The 27537-nt window shown below is 41.2% G+C and overlaps 2 protein-coding genes across 3 annotated transcripts in view; one reads left to right on the top strand and one right to left on the bottom strand.

The window, feature by feature from the left end:
• The window catches only part of LOC124546908 (proton-coupled folate transporter-like), a 516873-nt gene that overhangs the window by 108474 nt on the left and 380862 nt on the right, over positions 1 to 27537 (top strand). The window lies entirely within an intron of this gene.
• Positions 1022 to 16950, bottom strand: LOC124546955 (proton-coupled folate transporter-like). The gene is made up of 10 exons (XM_047125075.1): positions 16834 to 16950; positions 11582 to 11860; positions 11230 to 11404; positions 9116 to 9302; positions 8867 to 9014; positions 7594 to 7695; positions 6910 to 7047; positions 6582 to 6665; positions 4123 to 4279; positions 1022 to 1498 (listed from the first exon to the last, which is right to left on the bottom strand). The coding sequence occupies exons 1-10, from the start codon at positions 16931 to 16933 to the stop codon at positions 1417 to 1419; spliced, it is 1452 nt and encodes a 483-aa protein (XP_046981031.1). The 5' UTR covers positions 16934 to 16950; the 3' UTR covers positions 1022 to 1416.

Here is a 27537-nt window from a genome sequence, read left to right as displayed (position 1 = left end):
ATCATATCTTTTTCGAAGTGCTAGTGATACGAGGCCGTTGGGATCCAGCACGGCGTTCCGTATTATCCTCCTGAATGCACCGATTCCATATTCTGCTAACAATCATTGGATCTCGACCAACGCGAACAGCAGTGTCGCGATACGATAAACCGCAATCACGATAGGCTACAATCTGACCTTTATCAAAGTCGGAAACGTGATGGTACGCATTTCTCCTCCTTACACGAGGCATCACAACAACGTTTCACCAGGCAACGCCGGTCAACTGCTGTTTGTGTATGAAAAATCGGTTGGAAACTTTGCTCATGTCAGCACGTTGTAGGTGTGGCCAGTAGTGTATAGTCCTTTGTGGATTTAATATTTCGCTGTTGTTCATTTTCGGTTTCATCTAGATTTCTTTTCCTAATACTAAGTGCATGTTACGAGTATTACGTTTTGTTAAGCAAGACTAATACCGTGACGTTACCACGGATACGCGTGCGGGTTACTAATACACATCGACATTTTTTCTGATGTGCAGGACCAAGAGTTCTCGTCTGACAGTAATGTTGCGGATCTATCTTCGATTGTGAAGTGTTTTGTGACATCGTAGAAATCTTTTGTAAGTCAGTAATCTCATGTTAAGGATTAATCATTTCTGCACTGTATTACAAATTACGAAGTGTCGTTTTATGAGTTTTTCTATTGTTTGTGACATAAATGAGAAGAACACGTGCTGATGGTGGAGACTCGCAGAGTAGTGCAGATCTGGTTTGTAATGTATGATTTTGAATGGGGGAACAAATTTATTGTATGATAAATTTGAGAAACAGAGATGATTTGTTAATGCAAATAATGATTTCTAACTTCTTTCTTATGCATGAAATGGTATTTTATGAAAAGAAAACAGTAACAATTTTGCAATATTTTATAAAAACTTTATCAAACGATGTATTTATACAGATGTCACATATATTTTTCACATACTCTACACATATGTACAATCGTAAATCTCTATAAAAACTGGAGTTGTATCTACCGATTTATGTAATAAATAACTAGTCGGTCTTAAAATGAGTTTAAAGATTTAAGTGAAATCCATTTGTACTGAATAATAATTGTATCAAAAGAAATAAATATACGTACACTTATGAATATATGTACAAGAAATTATAGTTATACACACATTCATAAACTGAAACGTTCAGTGAATAAATGAGTGTTAGGCTGTGACGCAACAGAACGAAAGAGAGGTTATGGCTCTGCCACGTCGCACTCGGGCAGCCATCTGTAAGCCGGCCCAGCAGCGTCACTGCACAGCAAGCACGGTCGTCCCAGCTGTGGTCTCCTAGCAACCACGAAAGCCTGCTGTGAGTGCCCCGGACAGGAACAGGGCGCGAGATTCAAGGGGAGGTCGCAGGCAGCAGGCCGCGATCATCACGCGGGCGACAGGGTCGCCTCCTCTTCCCGCCGCTGCTGCCCCTCCTCCTTCGCTCCGCGATTCAGGTAAACAGCAAACCTGCAGCAAACAGTAGGCGATAAAATCTCGTATCCACTGCATCCATACTACTATATGAATCTGTTTATGTACAATGCCCGACAAAACTATACAACACCATCGAGAACTCTAATTCACAGGCACCAGGGTATAATACGAGCATGCGTACTGACGGGGTTATAATATTACTGACACATCTGTCGCGGTCATCGACGATCGTATGGAGTTCAGGAGGGCTGTTCGTGCACCGTATGTTCCGACTCTGCAGGCAGTAACTGTGCTGATTTCTAGGGTAGAAACATGCCCGCCGCCGCCGGTTTGAATCCTGCCTCGGGCATGGATGTGTGTGATGTCCTTAGGTTAGTTAGGTTTAAGTAGGACTAAGTTCTAGGGGACTGATGACCTCAGAAGTTAGGTCATGCCCCGCCAACGAGTACAGCTTCACCCATCTGCAATCTCATTGTGGGCCTACGGGAAGCTGGATGGACTATCTATCGATTGCCGTAATGTTGGGCAAAATTGAACGCTGGTGTGTACTTGTTTACAACTGTGGTCTTTGGAACATTCCCACACCTATTGACCAGGCTCTGGACGTTCTTAAAGATCGCCGCATTGTGCGAGCAGCTGTGGCCCCCTGAAAACCATCCAAGCATGAAATAAGGGCACCTGTTGCACCTGATGTGACACGAGAAACCAGTAGGAAGCGACAGCTTGCAGTAGAATTAAGATCAGGTGTGCCTCTGGGTAGGCTACCACTGGCACAACGACACCGCCGAGCGCAGCTACTCCAGAGTCGTGAAGGAGTTGACTGGAGAGTGGAATGGCGCTCTGTTGTCTTCACTGGAGGGCGTGGGCTCTGTGGGCGAGTGTTGGACATACACGTGTATGACGTGGACCTGGTCACCTGAGAATTCAGGAGTGCATTGGTCCACGACACACAGGTTCCATCCCAGGATTCGTGGCGTGTATGGGTTAGTTATAACTGACAGTCACATTTAGTGTTTCTGTGCGCTAAAGTAACCAGTGACCGTTACATTTACAGCCTGCTGTTTCTGGGACAGGAAAGCGACGTGCTTCTTCAGCAGTAAAATGCACGTCCACATACGGATATTGTGACAGAACGTGCCCTTTCTAGTGTCCAACAACTGTCCTGACCAGCAAGATCACCAGATCTCTCACCAACTGAACAGGTATAGAACACGATGAAACAGGAACACACGCGTTTTCCAAGGCCTGCAAGAATCCTTACCGCATTGCACCAAGAGGTACAAGATAATTGGGACCGTCTATCGCAGGATGGCACTCGGCACCTTCAGGATCTTTTGCATGTGAGAATACACGCCTGCTTTACCGGGAACTTGGGCAAATATTCGTCCTGTATCAGTTACAGAATAAAGAGCATGTTATACATAACTGTACCGTTACACCGCGTTAGCAGTATCCCATCCCAGAGTAAAACCTGAAAATTATTTAATTTTTCGGAGGAGATGATGCTATTTAGTATAATTCGACATTTGTAGTCCTATTTGTCGGCAACACCTCCCTGATTTCTCATAGACTAGCTTTCTCTATTAGTAACTGACATGAAAGATAAATGAATCTAAAGTTTGGAAGTTGACAATTAGTTCAAGACTCTGTCCCTTACCTAGTCATGAGACAAATTTATGTTTTGATTGTTTTCGAACTTCTCGTCTCGCTGTAGGTATCTATCGTCCGAGGGGTGTCAGCTAAAAAGGCTTGTGGCAGGTGGCTGGGCTCCACGCAGGCCGGGCTCCCAGACTGGCCACTGTCATCATCTCCTCTATAAATAGAGTAAACCACAAGAAGATAACGCGGAAGACAACCATGCCTACCTCACGCAGTACTGTCAGCTGGCAAACGTTGGCCGCAACCAAAAACAAATTACTACTGGCCGTTGCAGACAAGACGATAAACACTAGTCTCCCTTTCATCTGCTATGACTGACGCACCTTATGATCGTTCATATTCGCATACACTTTCTTGTTAGAAGGTTCCTCTTCGCTTTCCGGCGGAGTACTGAGGATCGTCAACACGTAGAGGTACACACAGTTCCCGACGTACTACCATCCCCTCTCACGACTTTCGCAATGAATGAAACTAGATTAGATTTACACAACTGTGAACAAGGTTATACGCAAGCGAAGAACTTAGTATCGTCTGCAATGATGAGAGACTTAACTCTGTCAGTGGAATGACAACGCTAAGCGTGAGATATGCGGTTGTTACTAAGAATATATATCTGTGGCTGTTCAACCAGCTTCAAAATTTAATTTTCATACACTGCATTTCAATGATTGTTCTAATCGTGTTCAATAATGACGCTGCAAGCTAGAGTCTTACAAATGCTTCCAACATGGAGTCCACCAAGACTGTGCAATAGTATTGCATTTCAGCCGAGTATTAAGTTTGTAAACATTTCTTTCAATCAAACCAGAAGCTCGACAGAAGACAACTAAGTCCCCACTTACTTGGCGAATACAGATGGACTATGGAGTTACGTCCTCTGAAAGTGTCACCGTTTCACGGTGTGTTCCATGAGGTGAATAGTACAGAAAGTGTGACATGTTGTTATTCCTGTCATATCATAATCGTAGACTAGGATATATTGGTGTAAGAATACTCACAGCAGCACAGCGAGGTCGAGTGCCATGATCCCCGCGGACAAAAGGTGGAAGGCTCCAGGGAAGTAATCGATGGTCGCCTTGAAGACGGCGTTGTAGATGGGAGGCCCCGCCAGAGGCGTCAACGCCTCCAGGGTGACCGCCAGCGCGAACACCTGGCCTGTGGACACACGAAACGGACGGGGCGCTGCTAATCAGACTCTCCACGCTGCATCCACATATACACCTTGCGCCTCAAACAAGTAACCATACGGAAATTGTTCCTCAATCTTGGTAGTACTGAAATCGGATACAGTCAGTGAATAGACTTAGATCCTAGTCTTCTGTATTAACCTATTCCACACCGAAAGTGATCTGGTGGTTATTCCCTATCTTAAATTAGAGTCTGCCATTTCTCAAGGTTCAGTACCTACAATGATAATACTGTTACTGTTCTGTAGTGGGCTCAAACATGTTTGCAGAATTTTTGATTAAAAGTTGAATGAACCTTCATCGCTACATCTTCCTATGATCCGTTCTGGCTGTGGCATCTATCTGAAAAGACGAGGAATTCGGCTATCACTTTCAGCATAAACAGAACAGTGGCGCTCGACGTTAATAGGGAGGGAAACACCAATATCTAAATGAAGGTTTCCTGGCTATACTAGTCATGTTGCCGTGTAACACTATAAAAGCTTCCAACGTTTTGGTCACATTGAAGGTGTCCATATTAGATAAGCGAGTACTAATAACGCATGACGCCGTCGAACGCCTCAAAGGGTATTTTGCGAAGGTACCTCATTCTTCCATTACATTTCATATTAATATTTCGTACATGCAATGTATGAACTGCACCCTACCAAGAATTATGTTGCTCAGTGTCAGTACCCTCTCATTACGGTTATAAAAAAATAAGTAGAAGGTTGAAGCCATATTTTGACAGTTTTTTAGTCGAATTGAAAAACTAACCAAGTGTAAATTTCTGTACAAACTATTCTTCATTCACTGGAACACAATTGTAGTTATAACATAGTTTCTGATATCCTTCTTACATTTCCAGATTCTTTACGTTTTTCCCATTTATAGTTGCTCAAAACTTTCGATGTATCAAATGAGAATCTGAGTCATTACAGATAACATTTTTTATGGCAAACTAATTCTCGGTAGAGAACTGTTCGTTATGTTACTTTTCGTTATCAGACTTTGATTTGATGGATCTCTCCATGGTATCTTCTTCTGTGCCATTGTCTTCGTTTCAGAGATGCACTTACATTTAATATCATCAGTTATTTGTTGCACATCTTATCATCAATGGCTCTCAGTGCAATTGTTACTCTCTACGGCGTCCTCTAGTAAAATGTGCTAGCAATTATCCTATCATCCATACGCCCCTGATGGCTACAGTTTTTCACAAATCTTTACCGGTTCTGCTGATAGCCTCTTATCTTATTAGTACACTTAACATGCTGCATTCTTCTGTAACATTACGTCTGAAATGCTTCGATCTCTTCTTTTGCGGTTATCCTAAATATCATGATTCACGTCAATAAAACACTGCACTCCAGAAGTACATCACAGAAATTTCTTCCTCCAAATAAGATACATGTCTGATACTAGAGGAGTTCTTGTCTTAAGATGTGTTACCTCTCCTCGCGTTAAATTATGATCTGAGTCGGTGCCTACTCCTGGGCATGCCTTTCACTACATCATCTGATTTTGAAATCTGTGTCACATCATGATGTAGTACAGCTGGTATCTCTTTGCGTCTTCTAGGCTTTTGCAAGTACACCTCCTCCTCCTCCTGAGATTTTCGAATGGCGTATTCGCTATTATTCGATGGAATTTATGGCACAAATTATTCGCTGGAATTTATGGCACAATTCAAGGAACCATTCTCCTGCCTCTTTCCTATTAAGGAGCTCCTATTCTCTCATAACTCAATTCTGTTTTCCTGTACTACATAGTTCCAATACTCTATGGTTATTAATAATTCTTCTCATTATTGCATACTAAGTTACGCGTTCAATTCTCTCAATGGTTCTCTTCATCTCGCCATATTCTGCTAGGAATGTTGGGATGTATATCTCATCTGTAGTCGTTTCGATTTTGGTGAGAATAGAGATATCACTGAATTTTTCACTATAACTTCTTCGTTGTCCTACATTCCCATAATGAAAAAATCCTAATCCTGATCCTGATATACTGTCTTATATTGCTGTTCATATTACCCTATATTCGTCTGGCGATATATCATTATTTTGTTTTCATTACAACTCCCAAGGTACTACTAGGATTATTTTTAGCATTACATTTGTCTGTTCAGACTTTGTAGCTTCCGTAACAGCCTTCATATGCTCCAGATTCGGATTCATAGAAAGTTATCATCCCTCTGGTTTTTCGCTGTTGTTGCCATGGTGTTCCAACGTTAAGCAGTACACTGTAATCCACTGCTGTAAAGGAGATCGTTTCTCAACTGCACTCACCTATCTCGTCCTTGGTGACCAGCCTCGTCAGCATCGCCCTGGCCAGAACCCAGATCAAGGCTCCGAAGCAACTGATGGCTCCGCCTGCAAACAAATCAGAACACATTTAATTGAGAGGAGATCTGTAGCGCCGGACTAGAGGAGTGGTGGCCATGGCGAAGAATAATACTCGTACAAAGACACATAAAAAACATATAAAGCTTGCAACATAGAGGAGGAAGCTTCATGGCGTAAACATTGGAATAATATAGACTAGGAGTCGGGAAAGTGGTTGTTGTTAATGACAAGTCATAGCCAATAAAACGTCGCGGTGTAGTTGACAACTTACCCAGAAACATAAACCAGGACTCCGGTGATATGGCAAAAATTATGGAGGCAGTGATCTTGCAGGAGAAGGTGATGAGGGCTATCCAGCCGTCGCCCAACTTGAGCCACCGCACGAACACCATCACGCCCACCAAGGTACCTGCAGACAGCGAGCGTGTTGTGTTGAAACAGTAACTCACTTGTTCATCGATCGAGTGAACCAGTGTAAATGTATGTTGATCATTGCCTGGTATTCGTAATTGACATCTAAAATCTAAGAACGCCGAATATTTATAATCTTATTGAAAGACAATCTGTTCTACAGCTACTAGCAACAAAACTGGAAATATGTTTCTAATTCACAAGACTTTTACTCAACGTCTCTTAACACTATAGAATAATACTCATTAAGTTGAAAACAAAACCGGACACTATTACTAAGCAGAACGTGTGAACTGGACAGGACACGAAGAAATTCTCATATAATTGCTGGATGCCCAGTTGCGGTTGCACCTCGTATGGCTTTGAGCACAGTGAGAGAGAGAGAGAGAGAGAGAGAGAGAGAGAGAGAGAAAGCTATTTCCAGATCAATCTACGATTATCCCAATTGAAGTATTTTTAATGTTAACTGTATTTACACTTGTCTTAAATGAATAGCAAATACTTCGGACGTAGGTGGAAGCAGAAGTAATGCGTAGTGCCTCACCTACAGCAGTGGTGCCATTGTTGAAGAATCCATACAGAAGGTTCTGGTCTATCGTCCAATGGAATTTGGCGTTCACGAACTGGTAGTTGGCTATGCCTTCTCCTGAAAACATGTAACACAGTATTACGATTCGTATTTTATACGATGTTGCTTCCTACACGACTTTCTAGGCTAGGTTAATTAAACGTGTCTGTATAATTAATGTTTTCTGGCAATATTATTAAATCGAAATGTTGAAATGTTGTAAATAATTCGAACAGCTGTCTACCCTGCTAATAACACGAAAGCAAGTAATTGAAGAAGTTAGTGATTGTGTTCAGTCACCTGCCTCTATATTCTACACTAATTCATAGTTAAACAAAATAAACCACTCCTTGGAAACTGATGGTTGGAAAGCAAGGGAAGAGACACAAAAAATTATTCGTCAAGAGATAACGAGGTAACAGTAAGGATAGTTAGGGAAGTGCTACAACCTTCAGAAGAAGAGGGTCCAATGACTTGATTCGAGATGATCTTAAGGGATTTTATTACAAAGAACGCTACTTTCTGCATTTTTTCCTACTGCGTAATGATCGCTGTCACGAAATACTATATTGGTTCAAATGGCTCTGAGCACTATGCGACTTAACTTTCTGAGGTCATCAGTCAACTAGAACTTAGAACTAATTAAACCTATGGACATCCCACACATCCATGCCCGAGGCAGGATTCGAACCTGCGACCGTAGCGGTCTCTCGGCTCCAGACTGTAGTGCCTAGAACCGCACGGCCACTCCGGCCGGCAATACTATATTCTCTAAACGTTATTCCCTTGTGAAGAAGAACTTAAGCGTTGCGACCTTGTAGACATCTATGTAGGGAGTACGTGTTAAACAGCTTAACGTTCCGAACACTTTTCAGTCATAAGGTAGACCTGGTGCGTATCTGCTGAATCGAGCTTGAAATTAACTGGAAAAATTAACTGAAAAGCCATATGGAAATTCTCTTCGATGTTTTTCGCTTTCAGCCGGCCGAAGAGGCCTAGGCGCTTCAGTGTGGAACCGCGCTGCTGCTAGGGTCGCAGGTTAGAATCCTGCCTCGGGCATGGATGTGTGTGTGTGATGTCCTTAGGTTAGTTAGGTTTAAGTAGTTCTAAGTTCTAGGGGACTGATTATCTCAGAAGTTAAGTCCCATAGTGCTCAGAACCATTTTTTTTCGCTTTCAGAACCAATATTACTGTAACAAAAACAGGTTCGTAGGTTTCTTTCGATGGCGAATGCGTGGACTGGCCGTACCTTGGGAGATGAGGACACCAGTGACGACCACGAAGATGACGATGAGGATGGCTGAGCGCCCGTGGTGAGGCCGCTTCATCAGGGACGTCTTGAGCGCGTCGCGCACCAGCTGGGGGCGGAAGATCCCCTTGCAGCAGCCACAGCTCTCCTGTGCGCACGAAACACGTTTACGTCAGTTTTCGCTAAACCTGTTGCAATTTCGTATGACTTGCAGTGAGAGCTCGGTTCATCTCGAGGCCAGCAACTCACGTCTTGCGGCGGCGTGTAGGGCGCAGTGGTCTCCGACAGCAGGAAGATGGAGTAGAGCAGACACAGCAGCATGAGGCCGGCGGCCAGCGCGAACATCCCGTGGTAGTTGAGGGCCGAGTACAGCGGCGAGGACAGCCCTGACGCCACCATCTGGGCCAAGTACATCGAGGCGTCCAGGATGCCCAGTCTGCAATCAGAGATTTCTGGGTGTCAGGAGAGATCCAGTCAAAAGGCTCTACTAGCTCTGCGATGGAAATGCCGGTTTCTGGCCCATTACATTTAGATCACAATTCCGCCTGTGCCACTGCTATGGTTTGTATTCGCAAGAGATTGTAGTTAACACGGATGCACGCCACTTCCAGTGTAAATGATATTTTTATTAACACGACTAGTTTGCTACAGGCCATCTAGTTTGTCGGGTCGCGTTCGAGAAGTATTGTGTGATAAATTTACAACTGAAGCCGGATTCTCAATCTTATCAGTATGATCATCAGTTCCGTTTCCAAATCAGACCTTATGGTGCTTTTATGCCATACTGGTGTCGTTACGTGCATTTGCTTACAATCAGCCTAAGATACTACATAGTACTCAATTCCATTGACGAGCAACTGACGCTGACTTTGACATTATTATGACATACCGACCATAGTGTCTCCAGGCGATTCATAGAGAATGTTTCGGTTTAATAATAGCAGATTTGTTCCATATACTTAATACAATATTACATACTGGACTTTAGATAAATAATTTCTAAATCAGTCGGCTTCCATCGACTTTACCAAACCAATTGTAATTGTCAGCCATTCATGTCAGAAGCGACAAATATTGTATCTTTATTTATGGTATAATATTTATTTTACAAGTGTAAGTTAGCAACATTTTGTCTCCATATGTGTAATATTATACCAGTTCGCTTGGATATTTTATTCGATATGAGATTGCCATTAACGATGGGTGCCTAGGTAATTGATCATTTCTTTGACTGACACTGGATGACACCAAGTATTAACATTTGCTGTAGTGTTGCACGCCTGGGAGTTACTTTGAGCTGAGCTGGATGCTGGCGGCAGGGTGCCGTGACTGTTTCGCCTTCCTGTGATAGCAGTGGTTGGCAGAAGGCTGGTTAGAAAAGTCACCGTCGTGTTCAACTGAGATGGGTGTTTGTTTGCTCTAAAGGGAACAGCGGAGAGGCAGCGATTTTACAGCCCTGAGGGCGGCCTCCCCATGGCGAGGCTGATGAGTGGACGTGAGACGCACTAATGCCGCGAAATAAATCAGGGAAAACACCCAGTTGGTGGAAGATGGCTGTGGAGAGCGATAGCATCTTCCAAGAGAGGGACACATGCTTTTAGTGCAAAGCAATGCGCAGAGGTCACAAACGGCGGATGCGAGTTGACCCATCGCAGATCTTCTCACGACAGGCAGTGAGCCACGTTTCCTTCCAGAAAGCAGAGAAGTGAATTTGACTCAATCGTAGGAGGAGTTTTAGACTGTCCTCAAACAGTGTTCTCTGTGTAGTATGAACTGCAGGCCATTGACTGGCAGCTTTATGACCAGTGTAGTAAGAGGCATTGCTTTTGTAACGGAAGCGGGGATTCGTTGCAGGAAGCACACAGGCAAATACTGTAAGCCTCGGAGTGAAAAGGGGAACTCTCCTGCTGATGTCAATAGAGAACACGTCACGCCGGTAGCGACTTACAGACATCGCTGAAAACAGCGTCAGGAGATAGTTTCACTGTTAGAATTTTCGAAGCGCCGATTTCCCGATTAGGAATGAATTAAATCGTTTCTACGTAAGTATTCTTTGCTTCTCTGTAAAGTGCTTACTTACGAACTTATACCTTAGTTTAGTTTCTATTCCTGGCTTATGAGCAAAGAGAAATCTCGAAGATATCTATTCAACATTATCGACCTCCTAATTAAGCTAGAGTAGAATATCAACATGCCTAGATACCTCAACTAATGTATTCCTCTAAGCATAGTTTGTCAATGGTCTTTTTGAGTACAGTGACACTGACATAGATGAAAAAAATTAATTCGATCTCAAGTTGCACACACTCCACTAATAGCCTCATCTGAATGAGTATAATATGTATTAAACAATGAGCACCCACCTGAGCTCCTTCTGCCCCACAGGGCTGACGTCAGCAATGTAGACGTTGGCAACAGCCATGAGGTTCATCATGCCGCCACTGAAGGTGGCCACTATGGACGGCATCAGCAACCACTCTGCCGCTAGGTCTGGAATCGCAGACAGCCCAGAGAACAAGCCATAGCTGATGGCGTTTCCTGAAAGAAAGGTGACGATTTTTAGAATCGCTCGCTATCGTTAGCATGATGTTGTTCAGGGTTAGATTATTCATGACAGCTCTTAATCTATTAGTGACTGCAGTGGGCGTAAACTGTGAAGTAATCCCAGTTTGGAAGACATGTTAGAATAGTGAGAGACAACTGCTCTGGACATACCAGCAAAGGACCAGATGAAGATGGGACGCCGTCCAAACTTGTCGCTCCAGCTGCCGATGAAGAGTGACACAGCGGCTGGCACGACTGCCTCGATGATGCCTTTCCAGGTGGTGAGCGTGCTGGAGTAGGCGCGGTGCTCGTTGGTGCACACGTCGGGGTCGCTGGAACCGCACACGCGTTCCAGGAAGAGCCCGCTGACCACCGAGTGTGTCGTCACGTACGAGAACATGAAGAGCACCACCAGCGGCTCCACCGTCGGGCGGATGCGCCACCACTTCACTGCAACACGACGCACTTGTCTTAATTGCTGAGTATATAACCGTGACCCCGAGACAAGGAATTAAAGAGACTTGTGGCCTCGTCACCACTGAGAAAGGCAGAGACCCAACTATCATGTTCAAAAGTGATGCCGAGTGTTTTGGGGACTGCCACGGTGAGATGACAGATTACATATGTAAAGGGTAATCCGTCACAGAGGGTACTTCCGAAGTCTCCTTTTTACGGGAGGCCGTGAAGACGAAGCATTTCGGGAAGCCCTCAAAGAGCTGGTTTGGGTGCATAGCCAAGCCCAAACTAAGTCTGCACCGCACACAGACACACATGCTGAATGTCTGGAATTTTGAATTTGACCTCGATCTCAAATTCTCCTGACATGGCATTCAGCAACGTCATCCTGTTACCTCGGAAGAAGAAAGCATTGGATAGCAGGTCTTTCCAAAATGGTGAAGAGGAGGTTTTAAAGGTTTAACGGTTCCTGACGGCCAAAATACAGGCTTCACGCGCCAGAGTCTCCACCAAGTCAATCATATTTGCGTAAAATTCGTCGCACTGGAGCGTGAATGTGTTGAGAAGGTGTAACAGCTTGATTTCTTCAAGATGAATATTAAAACTTTGTGACTACCCACAGCATTAATATCTGCTTAGTAAAGGCTTTCATTTCAATTGATGCTTTCTGTTGTTGTTGTGGTCTTCAGTCCAAATACTCGTTTGATGGAGCTCTCCATGCTACTCTATCCTGTGTAAGCCTCCTCATATCAGAATAACTTCTGCAATTTACATCCTTTTGAGCCTGCTGACTGTGTTCATGTCTCCGTCGCAAATTCCCCTCCCCCCTTTCACTCACATACAAACACACTGCCCTACAAAACTTAACTGGTGATCTGTTGATGCCTCAGAATACGCCGTATCAAATGATCCCATTTCTTACTCAAACTATGCCACAAATTTCTTTTCCCTCCAGTTCTGTTCAGTACTCCTCATTACATACACAATCTACTCATCGAATCTTCATCATCGGTCTGCAGCACCACATCTGAAAAGTTTCTATTCTCTTCTGGTCGGAACTGTTTATCGCCCACGTTTCACTTCCATACATGGCTACTCCAGATATATACCTCCATCAAAGACATCCTAACATTTTAATTTACGAGTTCAATCACTGTTAACAAAGTTCTCATCTTCTGAAACTCTTTCCTCGCGTTTCCCAGTCTACACTTTATATCCTTTCTATTTCAGCCGTCATCAGTTATTTTACTGCCCAAATGGCAACACTCCTACTACTTTTAGTGTTTCGTTCCTGTCTAATGTCTTCAGCATCGTCTGATTTAATTCTACCACATTCGGTTAACCTTATTTTACTTTTATTGGTGTTCCTCTTATACCTTTGTTTTTTCAAGACACTGTCCATTCCATTCAATTGCTTTTCGAAGTCTTATGCTGTCCCTGTAGAATTACAACGTCATCGGCATACCTCGGTGTTTTTACTTCTTCTGCCTGAACTTTTATTCCCTCTAAAAAATTCCCTTAGGATTCCTTTACCGCTAACTCAATGTTCAGATAGAATAACATCGGCCAGAGGCCACAACCCTGTCTCACCCCCTCCTCAACCAGCGGCTCACTTATAACTACCCTCTGGTTCTTGTACCAGCTGTAAATAGCCTTTAGCTTCCTGTATTTTGCCTTTGCTGAATCTTTGCTCGAAGAGATGTCGATGGGTTGATATCACCTCACATGTTCCTACATTTCGCCAGAATCTATAGTTATCTTTCCCGAGGTTGGCTTCTACCAATGTCTCCACTCCTCTGCAAATAATTGGTGACTGTATCTTACAACCATAACTTATCAAACTGATAATTCGCTAATATTGACACCTGTTATCATCTTCTTTCTTTGGAACTGGAGTTAGTTCATTCTTACTTCGGTCATACGTCACACCGCCATACATCTTGCACAATAGGTGGAATGTTTTTGACGCACTCCTCTCCCAAAGACATTGGTAGTTCTGACTGAATTCTATCTGCCTCCAGGGACTTTGTTTAGGTCTCTCAGAGCTCTGTCAAACACTTTACCAATTATCAAATCTCCCATTTCAACTCTTTTTGCGTCCTCTTCCCTTTCTATAATATTTCTTCGAGTTCATTTCTGTTGTAGAGTCCATCTGTAGAGTCCTTTTACCTTCGAGCTAGTCCCTTGTTTGGTTAGTACTGGTTTTCCATCTGAGCTCCTGATACTCATTCAGGTGCTCCTATTTGCGACGAATGCTCTATAATATTCCTATAGGCTGTATCTATCTTTCCCCTAGATAGATATATTTAATCGCCTTGCATTTGTCCCCTAGCCATTCCTGTTTAGTCATTTTGCAATGTCTGACAGTCTCATTTTTAGTCGTCTATATTCCCTTTCGCCTGCTTCATTTGCTGCATTTTTATATTTTCATGAATTAAATTCAATGTCTCCAGTGATATCCGAGGATTTTAACTAGACCTTTTCTTTTGCCATTTGATCCTCCTCTGCCTTCAATATTTTATCTCTGTCCATTCGTCTTCTACAGTATTTACTTCCCTTCTTTAAGGCCGTCGTTGTCTAATGTTAACTATGAAACTCGCAACAATCTTTGGCTCTTTCAACTTATCCTCGCCCCGCCTCCTTAGTTTCTTACATTTTTACAATTTCTTCAGTTTTAATCTACAGTTAATAATGAAGAAATTGTTCAATTTATTTCTTAAATTCAATTTCACTGCAGTAGTCATAGCTGTTCTAAATAAAGCGACATATGTGAATTACTGGTGGATCAAGGTTCGAACCCGGATTTCCCTCCTATCGCGAGTGCTCACCTTAAGACCGAGGCTACGCTAGCAAGCGTGCCGGACCTACCCAAACTTCCGTACATCGCAACTTATCTATTTCTTCTCATCATTTTTAATTCATTTAAATAGCTTTGTGACATATGGATGTTTGGGTCACTCCTGAGGGCGTTCTAGGATAATTCTAGTGGAGAGGCAAAGTCCTGGAGCCGCGCGGGATTAGCCGAGCGTTCTAGGGCGCTGCAGTCATGGACTGTGCGGCTGGTTCCGCCGGAGTTAAGAGTCCTCCCTCGGGCATGGGTGTGTGTGTTTGTCCTTAGGATAATGTAGGTTAAGTAGTGTGGAGATGAAGAAACTTGCACAGGATAGGGTAGCATGGAGAGCTGCTTCAAACCAGTCTCAAGACTGAAGAACACATCAACAACAACAGTGTGTAAGCTTAGGGACTGATGACCTTAGCAGTTACGTCCCACAAGATTTCACACACATTTGAACATTTTTTTGCAAAGTTAGGGTTCGAATCACATTTGTATCGCTCACAGCTAAGTTGCATTTCAGAAATTAATTTCAATATTTGAAACTGTATTTCTGTATCAAATATAAACTATTCAGAGTCCACATCTGCGCCTGGAAATGTCTTACCGTTAATCTGTTCCTAAATCTCCATCTTACAAATACATAAAGTACCTGAAATCTTACTGAGTCTCCACGTCTTTTCCACCGATGATTCGTAAACCAAGTGTTAACGGTGATTAAATAATACACTGTGCAAAATTTTACCATATGGTTTCCTTTTTAATTCATTTCCCCTAGTCCATATCTTCCTACTACTTTTCCTTCTCTTCCTTTTCCTACTGTCGGAATCCAGTCCCCCATCACAGCTGAATTTTCATCTACATTAACTACGAGACTAATCTATCTTTTCATCATCTGCGGAGCTATATGGCATATAATCTTGCATTAGGGTGCTGGGTGTGGACTTCATATCTATATTGGCTGTGACAATGCGCTTATTGTGCTATTCATAGTAAATTACTGGGACTCCTATTTTCTTACTCATTATTAGTTTTACGCCTGCATTACCTTAATTTGATTTCTTATTTAGAACTCTGTACTCACTGGATTAAAAGTTCTGTGTCTCCTGCCACCGGACTACACTAATTTCCATTGTATCTAGCTTCATCCTACCAACTTGCGTTTTTAAATTTTATGGCCAATCTTCCCTATTAAGGGATGTAAGATTCCACTCTCCGACACGTAGAATAGCTGTTTTGTTTTTCCTTGTGACGACATCCCCCTGAGTACTACCCACTTGGAGATCTGAGAGGGGACTATTTTATCTTAGAAATATTTTACTCAAGAGGATACAGTCTCCATTTAATCATACACTAGAAATGCATGCCCCAGGGAAAAATAATGACTGTAGTTTGTTCCCGCTAACAGCCGTTCGCAGTACCAGCACTGCAAGGCTGTATTGGCTAATGTTACAATTCCAGATCAGTCAAGAATCCATCCTGTTGCCCCTGCAAGTAATGAAAAATGCTCCAAGTTTCATAACTTGTATCCTTCGTTGACTTACATACTATCCGAAGCAGATGCCTTCATTCAGTTTTTAATTGATGTGCTTTTCAGTGGAAATTATACTACATTTTTCTGTAAAGTGCAGTTTAGAGGGAGCTTGATGAACATTTTACCACGTGTGAACTTACAGGTCTCCTGTTTTCGTTTGTGATTTGCAGTATAGTGAAACCTGAGCACTGAGAGAATTACTTTAAATCTGGATGAATGATTTCACTGCTTTTCATATCACAAGAAGAGCCAATTAAACTGGGAGGCGGTAGTCTATGTGACGCGATAGTAGACTTAGATCATGAGCTGCCAGGAACTAATGTCCCCATTGTTTCGCAGACGTGTACCTACAGTCCAGGGTGGCAGGGAGCTGTGGTAGTCGAGAGGAGGTCTATTCACGTATACTGAACTTTGACATTGGGCTCGTCTCAAAATCAACACTCCATTCCTTATCAGCTGTGAAGGCCTCCGAAAGAATCCTGCCAAAGTCTGTTTGTGAGTGAATGTTACATCTGGAGCTAGGCGGGGCGATACCTTTGTCCCTCCCCTCCCACCGAGATGTGAACGCAACCCGCGTGGCATGCCTGGACACACACTCACCTGCAGGCCCTGGAGAGACTTCTGCAGGCTCGTCCTCCACGCTCCTCTTCTCATCAGACATCACTTTTTCCGGAGATGCGACGTCAACCGTAGATTTCATCGTGGCTGTTATCAAGCACTCTGAAAAGCAATAAGAGAAATATGAATGCAACATGACTTTCAACGAAGTGATTTCTGGCGCTGTGCGAATCGCGATTTCGAGATAAAGATCCGTGATAATACATGCGTGAATAAACTGTGGGTAGGGTAATTGTGTTTCGTCCTATGTGAACACACATAATCACTTCGTGAACTGCAATAAAAATTAAACATGACTTTCTTCTTAGTAACACAAGAAAATCTTCAGTGTTTTTGGAAAATGCACTCTACAGGGATGGAAAGTTAAAAAACGATAAGGTGCGTTCAACACAGGGAAAAAGTCTTCTTGAATCATTTAGCGTGTCAATTGTTAATGTTAACGGTACGTTATGATGATAATTTGCGTCATTAATTGTTCCACTATAATCTCAGCAGCGTTCCTAATTGATAGAATTTTCCTGCGCATAAATGCGAGTGACGCTGCTATTACGGTTATAATTATCATTATCCTACTATTACTATAATACTCGAAATATTTTCTCCAAAAAGGAATTGAAATTCATTGTATCAGTCTAACAGATTAAAGAAGGTTTATAAGCTTCTGTGGAGATATCTAAATCTTCCATTTATACGAGTATATCCCTCGACTTCAGTGCCAAACTCAGTTTCAACAAAAAAATTTCTACGTTTTAGACAGCATTATTGAGTAATATAATAAACCACCGTCTTGACCACTACAGCAACTTACATTCATCAGTGTATGATTTATGTAAAGTTTAGATTGTCATGCTGCAAGATGAAACAATCTAATATCTAAACCTCGCTGAGTCTGTTTATTTCAGTATAATATGTGTTGTTAACTGGCGATATTCGGATCTCATCGAATCTCAGTTTTTCATTGAAGTTTTTACAGTATAATGGTGTTATACATTTTAGCGTGTTAGTAATAGACTGAATATCTTCTTGAGAAGATTCAGTCGGAATATGTGTTATATTCCGTCCAGAAAACGGAATTTGCTGAGATAATGTTTTTACAGTATATGGTACCCTACAAAGAAGTAGTAGTGATATATGGAAGGAACTTAGCATTTCCAGAATGAGTAATAGATCAATGAACTAAAATGGAAAGAACATTTGAGCGAAAGAAGAAAATGGAATTCCAAAAATCTTGCTTCAGTACAAGCCAAAACGACGATGGAACGTACCAAGGCCCGTCCACAGAAGGGAAGAAAATTTCACGTAAACAAAGAATCAGACTCACAGACGCAAGCATTGAAGACATGGTGACTCTTTCATATTAATATCTTATGTGTGTTCACCAGTAAGGGTATATGTTACGGATGAATGTACAATATATCGGTATACCAAAATCCGCAATTTTTTGTTTTCAATGCAACTCAGTATATTAATCATAGATATCACGATAGAGCGCACCTTTCAAAATTCGTTCTACTACGAGTGTTTCTAATAGATTTCATTGACCCGGCAAGTCTGTGACATGACAGGGTCGATTGAGAGTTATGAAACGAGAATCATCAACGGACTCTGAAGTGTCTTCAGAAACTGATTAGCAACGTGAAGAGATTACATTATTGACGCTTCCTCGTTACGATTTGGAATGAAATGTTAGTTTAACCTTACTGTTTGCTGCATGACGCTTTCTTTTATGAAAAAATCAGAAATTATTCTGAAATAAATTCAATAATGTTATGGTATTTGACATAGCATGCCAGTCAAGCTCAATCGGTAGACGTAATGTTGCATAGTGGAAGAAATTAACTGACCTGAAGAGAGATTGATAAAAAACAGAAATCGCTTATTACTTAAAATTTCTATTGTACTTGAGCAGGTAAGTAATAACTGTGGTGAAATATAAATTGGTTCTACAAGACACAATTTCTTTCTTTATAACCTGAGAGTTGACAACTATTTGAGCACTGAAATGACAGTGAGCACGAATGGTAACTGATTGATTATGTTCAATCATTTGTGATTGAAACAGGTGTCCAGCTTTCCATTCATAGATATTGCCTGCAAAGGATTCAGCAATGTTGCAAGTATGAGGGAGATATCTATGAAGCAAGTTCAGTAGACGTTACTGATTTGTGAGAAAAGAGTTGAGTAATTTTTCTAATGTTGATTAGTTATATGTGAATAGCGCAGATATAAAAAATTTGAAATGACAGACAAGAGAGAAAATGAAATACAAGTGAAATTTTAGAAACCAGTCTCTCTCAAAAGTATGTGTGTTTAAAGAGTAATTTTAGGCACTAAACCTGTTCTGTGGCCTCAGGTGTGGTGTATATCTATTGATGGTGAAAGAAAAACACTCACAATCAATACCATAATAAATTATCTTGAATAGGGACTGAGAATGGCTGCTGAGTGACGGGAGTATTTTACCTAGCTTGTTGGTAATACACGACGTTCTTCGCAATTAGCTGTTTTCGTCAATGAACATCCGAGTGGTGTAACGAGATATTTTCCAGTGAGACACTGGGTGTCGGTGGACACATTCCACCATCCGTCTGTTTTTAGATTGACTACACATTCATATTACGTACAATGTACCCACAAAAAGAGAGCAAATATATCTGACGAAGCTTAAGATGGGTACGTACTCGATTTAACATTTACGACATATTAATTGCAACACTTAAATTACACTACACTGCAGTACCGCTCGTCAGTTCAGACAGAGGCACACAGCAGAAGATCTCACCTGTGTCGTGGCTAGTCGTACCTGCAAGACTTGCTCTCTTCGGCTGCAGATGTGCTTTAAATACAGCGAGAACCGGATGTCACGGCGATAGTGGATCCCGATAGCCGCGATCCCCCGAGATAAGTTTTCACGTGACGGAGTACATACTGTCAGTAAGTATTTAATCACTATATCGTTTCCTGCCTTTGTGGAATCGGTTTTAAAAATATCGCCACAAAACATGATCGTTGCGACCTGAAACAATCGAGCTGGATTTCGACAACATAGGTCACGACATGGAGCTGCATCTTAGGTTATATGGCTCTTGCTACTTGTGAGAAAGCAGGGGAAGGCTCGAAAGGCCTTCATGTCCAGTGTAGTAAGCGATATTTGCTCCTTCCATAATGCTGCTGTGTGGTAACTTACGTGTGACGATTGGTGTGATGCAGCTCACCACACTAGTTTGTTTCGTGCTAATCTCTTCATCTCTACATAACTCTTGCAAACTACATCCACTTCGACCTTCTTTCTGTATCCAAGATTTGGTCTCTCTCTACCCTCAGGGTGTCACATTGCTACCGATTTCCACTTTCAGACACGTTCAGCCATAAGCTCGTTCGTCCTCAATACGACTATAGCTCTTCAGTAATTATCTGATCCACCCTTCTAATCTTCATCATTATTCTGTAGCATATATTTCAGAACCTTCTCTCGCTTTTCGTCTGTGCTTTATATGGTCTACGTTACACTTCAAATACTCTCAGAGAAGATTTCTCATTTCCACTTAAAACTTCCTAGCTGATAGGCCGTGGTCGATGTATAAAACTCTCTCCTGACGTTTCGTCTCCGACTGCGGGAGACATCCTCCGATTAAAAGCGGCGAAGTTTTAAGTGAAGACAATACCGGCCATGAAAGCCTACGTTGTATGATCATATATATATCTCTTTTCAAAGAATTTTTTCTTTCTATTGCCAAACGTTTTTCTTTCTATAGCCAATCTGTATTTCATATCCTCTAACTTCCTCCATCATCTGTTATTTTGCTCCACAAATAGTAAAACACGTTTCCTGCTCTCAGTGTTTCTGTTCCCACTTTAATTCCCTCAGAATCGCCTAAGTTAATCGACTGCATTATATTTCCCGTGAGTTACCATTGTTGATTTTTTTAACCTCTTTTAATACACTGTCCTTACAGTTCGACTGAACTTCCAAATCTTTTACTCTCCCTGACAGAGTTACAATGTCATCGATAAACCTCGAAGTTTTATTTCTTTCACTTGTATTTCATTTCCATTTGCAACTCTCTCCTTTATTATCTTTACTCTTTTCTCATAGCATATACTGAGTAACATAGGGAGGGGATACAGACCTCTCTCACTCCCTTCACACTGCTGCTTGCTTCTGATATCCCTCAACTTTAAGATATGAAGTCTGGTTTACTTCAAGTGTTAGATAAACTCTCTCTATCTGTATTTTATACTTGCTAACTTCAGAATTTCAGAGACTCTATTCCAGTCAACATTATCAAAAGATTTTTCTAGAACCACAAATGCTATAAATCCAAGTTTTTCTTTTTGCAATCGATATTTGCAATAATTCTTTGGGTCATCTAAGGAGTATCTTGTTTACTGAGTGGTTTAGCGATGGGTGATTATCGCAAAGATCCTAGTAATTCTGAGGGAATTTCGTCGATCCTTCTACATATCTTAAAGTTATCCGCTGTCTCAGCGATGCGTCGTGACTGTTTTACTTACGTACAACAAAAAACAAACCGCCTTCAGCCTCAAATCATGATTTCTATTTCAGTGCAGGAAGCATTTCGAGCCGTGGGGCTCAACTTCAGGTACTTGATCAGTCTATACCATTTCTCAGACTTACGTTAATATTTGTCCTGCTAAGAATACATAGGTATATTACATAGCAGCACATTTCAAATACTAGTTTTACAGAACTAAGACAAAATTGAAAAATTGTTCTTTCTACAGATGGTTACACGACTTTGAAATACTGTATGAGTAGACATATTTATGTAGGTATAACGTATTTTACAGACCATGAGATGCTCTTTATTTTTCGACAAATTGCCTCTAAAATTCAGATTCGTCTTATACTCTAAATTAATATGAAACTATTGAGTGTCTGATTCAAAATTTACAGACAGTCTTAAAAATGGCCATATGTTCGATGCCACTGGAAACCATCTCTATCTGACGCGAATGAATTGAACTGGCAGCAGCAGTGCACCGACGCTACGAAAGTAAGTTCCACATAAGCTTGTTAACACTGTGTGCTTCATGCCATCACAAACCCTGAACACTGTCTAGCCTATGATGCGTCATTGTAGTCTGCGGCGCTAGTGAACTTGAAATGAAAGTGATTTGTGTTATAGGTATCAGTACAATATTTTTGTTAGTAGCTAGTTTTGCAACGGAAAAAAATAAAAGGTGTCCATATGATGCGAGCTATAAATTGAAAGTAACAGCATATGCAGAAAAACATGGAAACAGAGCAGCTGAGCGGCATTTCGATCCTCCCCAACAGAAAAAAACCATTCGCGTTTGGTGAGATAGTAAGGAAGAACTGAAAAAATGAGGAAGACTAAATGTGCAAGTAGAAGACTGAATGCAGAATGGTAAAAACTAGATGATGACGTATGGAAAAGAATTCAAGGACACCGTCAAAATGCATTGTAATTAATACAAAAGCGATTGAAATGCAGCCTCGTAAGCTAGGGCTACAGTGGAACTTTAGACTTGATGGGTGGAGTCGTTTGGTGCTACAGGTTTATGAAGAGTCATGGACTTAGCATGAGAACCAAAACCAAAATATCGCTGAAAATGCAACAAGAGTATGGAGAGAAAATATTATCTTTCCAGGCTTTATTATTCAAGATCGAAAGAAAACCTGAGTGTAATCAAGCCAAATAGCGAATACAGACGAAACTCCTCTGATATTTGATGTGCCGAATAACAGAACTGTTGCCCTGAGCGGTGCTAATATTGTAACATTAAAAACAAGTGGACATGAGAAAATGCACTACACCGTTGTCCTTTCATGTTGTGCTGGCCGTAGTAAACTAAATCCAATGATGATTTTGAAGCGCAAAACAATACCAGAACCTTCTGAAATACAGCCAGGTGTTGCAGTTCACGTACATGACAAGGGGTGAAGGGACGAGGCTGGTAAGAAATTGTGAGTTAACAGGGTCAGTGGATAAAACAGGCGTGGTCCAGTGAGAGAAGACATTATTGTTAGACATTTCAAGAAGTGCCACATAAGTAACGGTCTCGATGGCAGTGTAGACCCTCGTATATATGAAGAAAACAACGATGACGACGAAGACGAAGAAGAAAGTTCAAATGACAGTTTTCAGGTATTTTAAATCTCAGTTCGGTTTTATAAACTACGAATTTGTTTTTTGTATGGTTCTGCAGTTTAATAACAAAAATGTTTAAAATGTTATTTTTGTTCAAATATGCATTTCATGCCGTATTTCGATATTTTAGTCTAGCCCCAGCATGTATGAGAGTTTCATCGCTAGAGAACTGGAATAGTGTCTGAGCTATAGATTATTAGTGTCATTATGCAGTATATCTGTCATCAAATGGTGATCTGAATGTTTTAGTGTAGTCCACTATTGGAACTCTTGTGTGTTGTCATGATCGGTCATGACAAGTGCCATTGTAACTGAAGTGATACAGAAAATTTTGATTGTTAGTTCCACTCTTATGATTAGCAGTTGGGAGATATTGTCGTGTTGGCAGTGTTTGAAACCAACCTGCTGACTCTTATTGGGGGTGAGTGTGAAACTTGACAGTCGAGGTTGTACCCGATTTTGCACATCTCTAAGGTGATAAGTTCATTGAAAATAATGCTTTTAGTAATTTTGCTTAATTTATTTACTTAGGAAATTTCATGCTGAACTATGAAAAATTTTTGTTGTCAGTTACTACATGAGGTAATGTGGGGTCTTGACTGCTGAAATTTTTATCTTTTGCTTTGCTAGTACTGGTCATTGACTGCTTGTATTTAATATTTATGCTTTTCTGATGTACTGTTCTTTTCTTTGTGTGTCTTTGGGAATCTTTGATTATTTCTTTGGACATGTCTGAATTCATGCTGTTAAACAAACAGATTTGGGGCTTCGCCAACCGGAGATTCTGGAAGGAGGTGTACCTACGAGTGTACCCTGTATTAATATTTGAAACTTCCACTTTGAATGTAAAGAAAGACAGTGCTGGTAAACTTCTACGTTATTTGATACTGAAACAGCTGAGTAAAACTGAACGTACTCAGACAGTTTTCTCTTTACTTATTCTGATCATTTCTAAACTGACACATAATATTTTAGCGCAACGTAATCTGACTCATAATAATCCCTACAAAAGAATAGCCCTGACTAACAATAACCTATACCCTCCATGAATCACTTACCTCACAAAAGTCTTCGTTACTCGAACTACCTCAATACAGCGAGCGCCAGTGCTGCCAGCTAAATAAAAGATTCTAACTGCTGAAGGCACTAACTATGAAAGATTTTGATAGAGAACAAACAATGTATTTACCTTAATAGTGTTCAAAAGTCATAATATACATATAAATTCTTTACATCTATTTTAACAAGTTTCCTTTTTCTGAAGGACACACGTCCAGATCTTCCGCTCAAAACTTTGGCATCTCTCTCCCCACATCCACCGCTGCTGGCGGCTGACCTTCAACCGCCCAACGCTACGGTCTGTTCACATCCAACATCCCAACACTACACTAGCGAATAATCCAACAATGAGTCCAACCAGCCGCAGACTACACACAGCGCAGTCTGCGATTTTAATACAGAGCGCTACGTGGCGTCACTAACATAAAAACCTAAACAGTCTACTTACAGATTCATTTAGGATGTCAAGAAGATCACGCAAATTAACCAGTGTCAAATGGCACTTTGTTCTATGCAGGAGTTTTAATCAGCGCAGAGTGATTTACTGCGTGTAGCTTACAGATTAACAGTAGCGTAAAAGTAATGGGTTAATTAGCACAATTGGAGAATTTTTCCTGTAATTCAGGAGTCGAATGATGCAGGATAGTCTGCTGGACGCAACAGTGATGTAATCAGTAGATCCCAAGGGTTAGTTTGAAGTGGTACCACGTTAATTGTACTAAATCAAACATTACCAGTTATCGTCTTTGGAAAGCGACTGAGATACTCTGTAAACGCACTGCTTTAAAATAATTGATATCACAAAAATTTCACAGGCATACATCTTTATCTTTATACCTAATGAAGGCGCAATAACTGACAACCAGTTTGTTAACTAATACATATTATATAATGTTACACCAGTGTCCCCTGTCTTTTCAAACATAACGAACAAAATATTCTACCAAGAACCAACAGAGCTACCAACTAAAACATATTACAAAAAGGAAGGACATAAAGAGATGGGGCCCCTTTATAAATTGAAAACACTTAAGGCTGAGAGTGCCGAATGAAGAAGAATATTAGGTAGAATATTGACAGACTATTAGATAGAATATTCCCTATAACAGGAGAAAGGTACACAATAGATGTCAAATGAGTAGCTTCAATAGCTGTAATAGTGAATGATGAAAATGAACAACTGGGAGATAAGAACAGACAGAAGAGAAATCCTTGGATAACTCAGATCATATTAGTATTGATGAAAGGCGAAAATATCAAAATATAGCAATTAAAGCAGGCAAAAGGAAATATAGACATCTAAAAAATGAGACTGACTGACAACGCAAAATGGCCGAGAAGGAATGGCTAGGATACAAATGCGAGGATATAGAATTATACATAACTGGGGGAAGTATACATAAAAGTGTTCACAGGTATGGGGAAGGTAGATTTCTCTTACAGGAAAATTAAAGAAATATTTGGGCAAAACGGGAGCTATAGGGATATCAAGAGGTCACATAGCAATCCAGTACTAGGCAAAGAAGGGAAGGCTAAATGGTGGTAGAAATATATAGAATTTTGTTTAAAAATGTGCTGCAGAACTAAAAGTGTATACCGTATTTTAAGGACTAGAAGGAGCTACGGATTGTAAGACGCACCATAATTTATAAGCACTTTTTTTTAAATAACATATTTAGCATTTCATGTTCAAAGACGCTAGCCTGCAGGTTGTGCCACTGTACTTTTCCACTAACGTCACCTGTGCAATGTCTTCAGCAGGTTGTAAGCATCGGTCATGGTCTGATATGTGTAATTGAGAGTGCATTATGTAAGAGTCAAATGAAAACAAATGTGGGAAAATTGGTGATGGTCATATGGAGGAACTGAAGCCATAAAACCTTGACTTTTGAGCAACCCAAGAAAATCATTTGGTCAGATGAGTCTTGTTTTACACCGTTCCCTGTAACTTGGTGCGGGTTCGGTGATGACTTTAGCAGGCATATTGTGATGCTGCGTGGTCCCCCGTAATTACTCTGCAAGGTCAATGCACCGTCAAGGATCATGTGGCCAATTTGGCTGATCAGGTCGATCTCTCGATTCAGTCTTTGTTCCCCAGTGGTGATGCTGTGTTCCAAGAAGACAGGACTCGTGTTCACACAGCTCGCGTCACCCAGAACTGATGCTGTCAGTTTACCGGAAGTGCCACTATTTCGCAGGAACAATCGTAAAAGATTCCTTTGAAAAGCATGCAGAATATGTACTTACACATTCCAAGACTATCAGAAGCTGTTTCGAATGCCAACGGTTTTCCTACACCGTATTATACATAACAAAGTACTGTGTTTTAAGTGTTTTCATATTTTTGCACATTTCCTGTAGACTAGAGTATGTATTGGTTCCAAATCAATGTTTCAGAATATCAAATGAAGAAAGATTAATCTGGAGGCAAAACTTCAGTATTCAACACAGACTTTCACACATCACTTCTAACAACAAGTTCAGTCCTTAGTTTCCGAGTTGAAAGAGTAAAAAACATTCCAGTGCAAAATTAAATTGATATGCACTCCACAATAGCGTAAAATGCCATATAACATCAACAGACCCTTCAAAACGCTAATCCTCCCATCAAAACTTACAACTTTCAGTCGGAGTGATCATAGAACATCGTCCTGTTAATCGTCTGTATGTGTGAGTTTTTGTGGTTTATGGGTGCTCAATGGCTAGGTTATCACCACCTGTACAAATATTAGGAGGGACGAATGTGATCAAAGTGGTATAAAATGAAAAAGAACAAGTCTTACACAAACACACAGACTATCTCGCAGCCTCCCTCACTGCCAGCTAGACAATCACACCAGTTCGCATCATCTAAGATAGTGTAAAAATGAGCATATGGTCTGAACTGGCGAATAAGAAACACGTAACATAAGAGAAAACCTGAAGTAATTACACAGGAAATTGTGACTAGCTGATACTTGACAAAACACATGGACGGTCTAGCCATACATTTCCGACCACCTTTGTTCAATTGTCAGTTAAAATAGAGCGCAAAACACGTTGAAAGGTGTCTACACTGTGCCACTGCGCCAGAGAGTGCGCCAAAGAGTACTTTTAAGCCGCCTCCACAGTGCCTGTTTAGAGTTCGTGGCAGTCAGTGGTTGTTAAGAGATCGGAGAGGACAGTGCGTGTTAAGAACTCATAGAGACAGTGTGTGCGTGGGCAGAGCTCGGGGTTGTCGTGAAGTTGGAGCGAGATGTTGTAGTAAAGAGCGTTGTTTCATGTCTTATGCAGTTATTTGATGGGAGAGATAGCAGATGATATTGTAATGAGTGCATTCGTCAATATATATGAAGGTAAAATTTACCATGTTCGTTTATTTATTTGTGTATCTGAAATAATGCGTCACTACAGGTTCAGTCAACAAAGCATCTGGCTTGTGTTCTTGTATTAGAGTGAATTCTGGTTTTCTTGCGTAATCATAGTTTTTCTAAATTTCTTTGTCACGTCA

Source organism: Schistocerca americana, chromosome 1 (assembly GCF_021461395.2).
Source record: "Schistocerca americana isolate TAMUIC-IGC-003095 chromosome 1, iqSchAmer2.1, whole genome shotgun sequence".
In the NCBI taxonomy this organism is placed as follows: domain Eukaryota; kingdom Metazoa; phylum Arthropoda; class Insecta; order Orthoptera; family Acrididae; genus Schistocerca; species Schistocerca americana.
Note: the sequence above shows the minus strand (reverse complement) of the source record. Positions and strands in the feature narration are given on the sequence as shown.

Excerpts from the sequence above, each read along its gene's own strand:
- LOC124546955 (XM_047125075.1), bottom strand. The coding sequence starts at position 16,933 with ATGAAATCTACGGTTGACGTCGCATCTCCGGAAAAAGTGATGTCTGAT. Across the intron at positions 11,405-11,581 it reads CTTCATCTGGTCCTTTGCTG|GAAACGCCATCAGCTATGGC; the intron begins GTATGTCCAGAG and ends CCTTTCTTTCAG. Across the intron at positions 9,303-11,229 it reads GTGGGGCAGAAGGAGCTCAG|ACTGGGCATCCTGGACGCCT; the intron begins GTGGGTGCTCAT and ends CTCTGATTGCAG.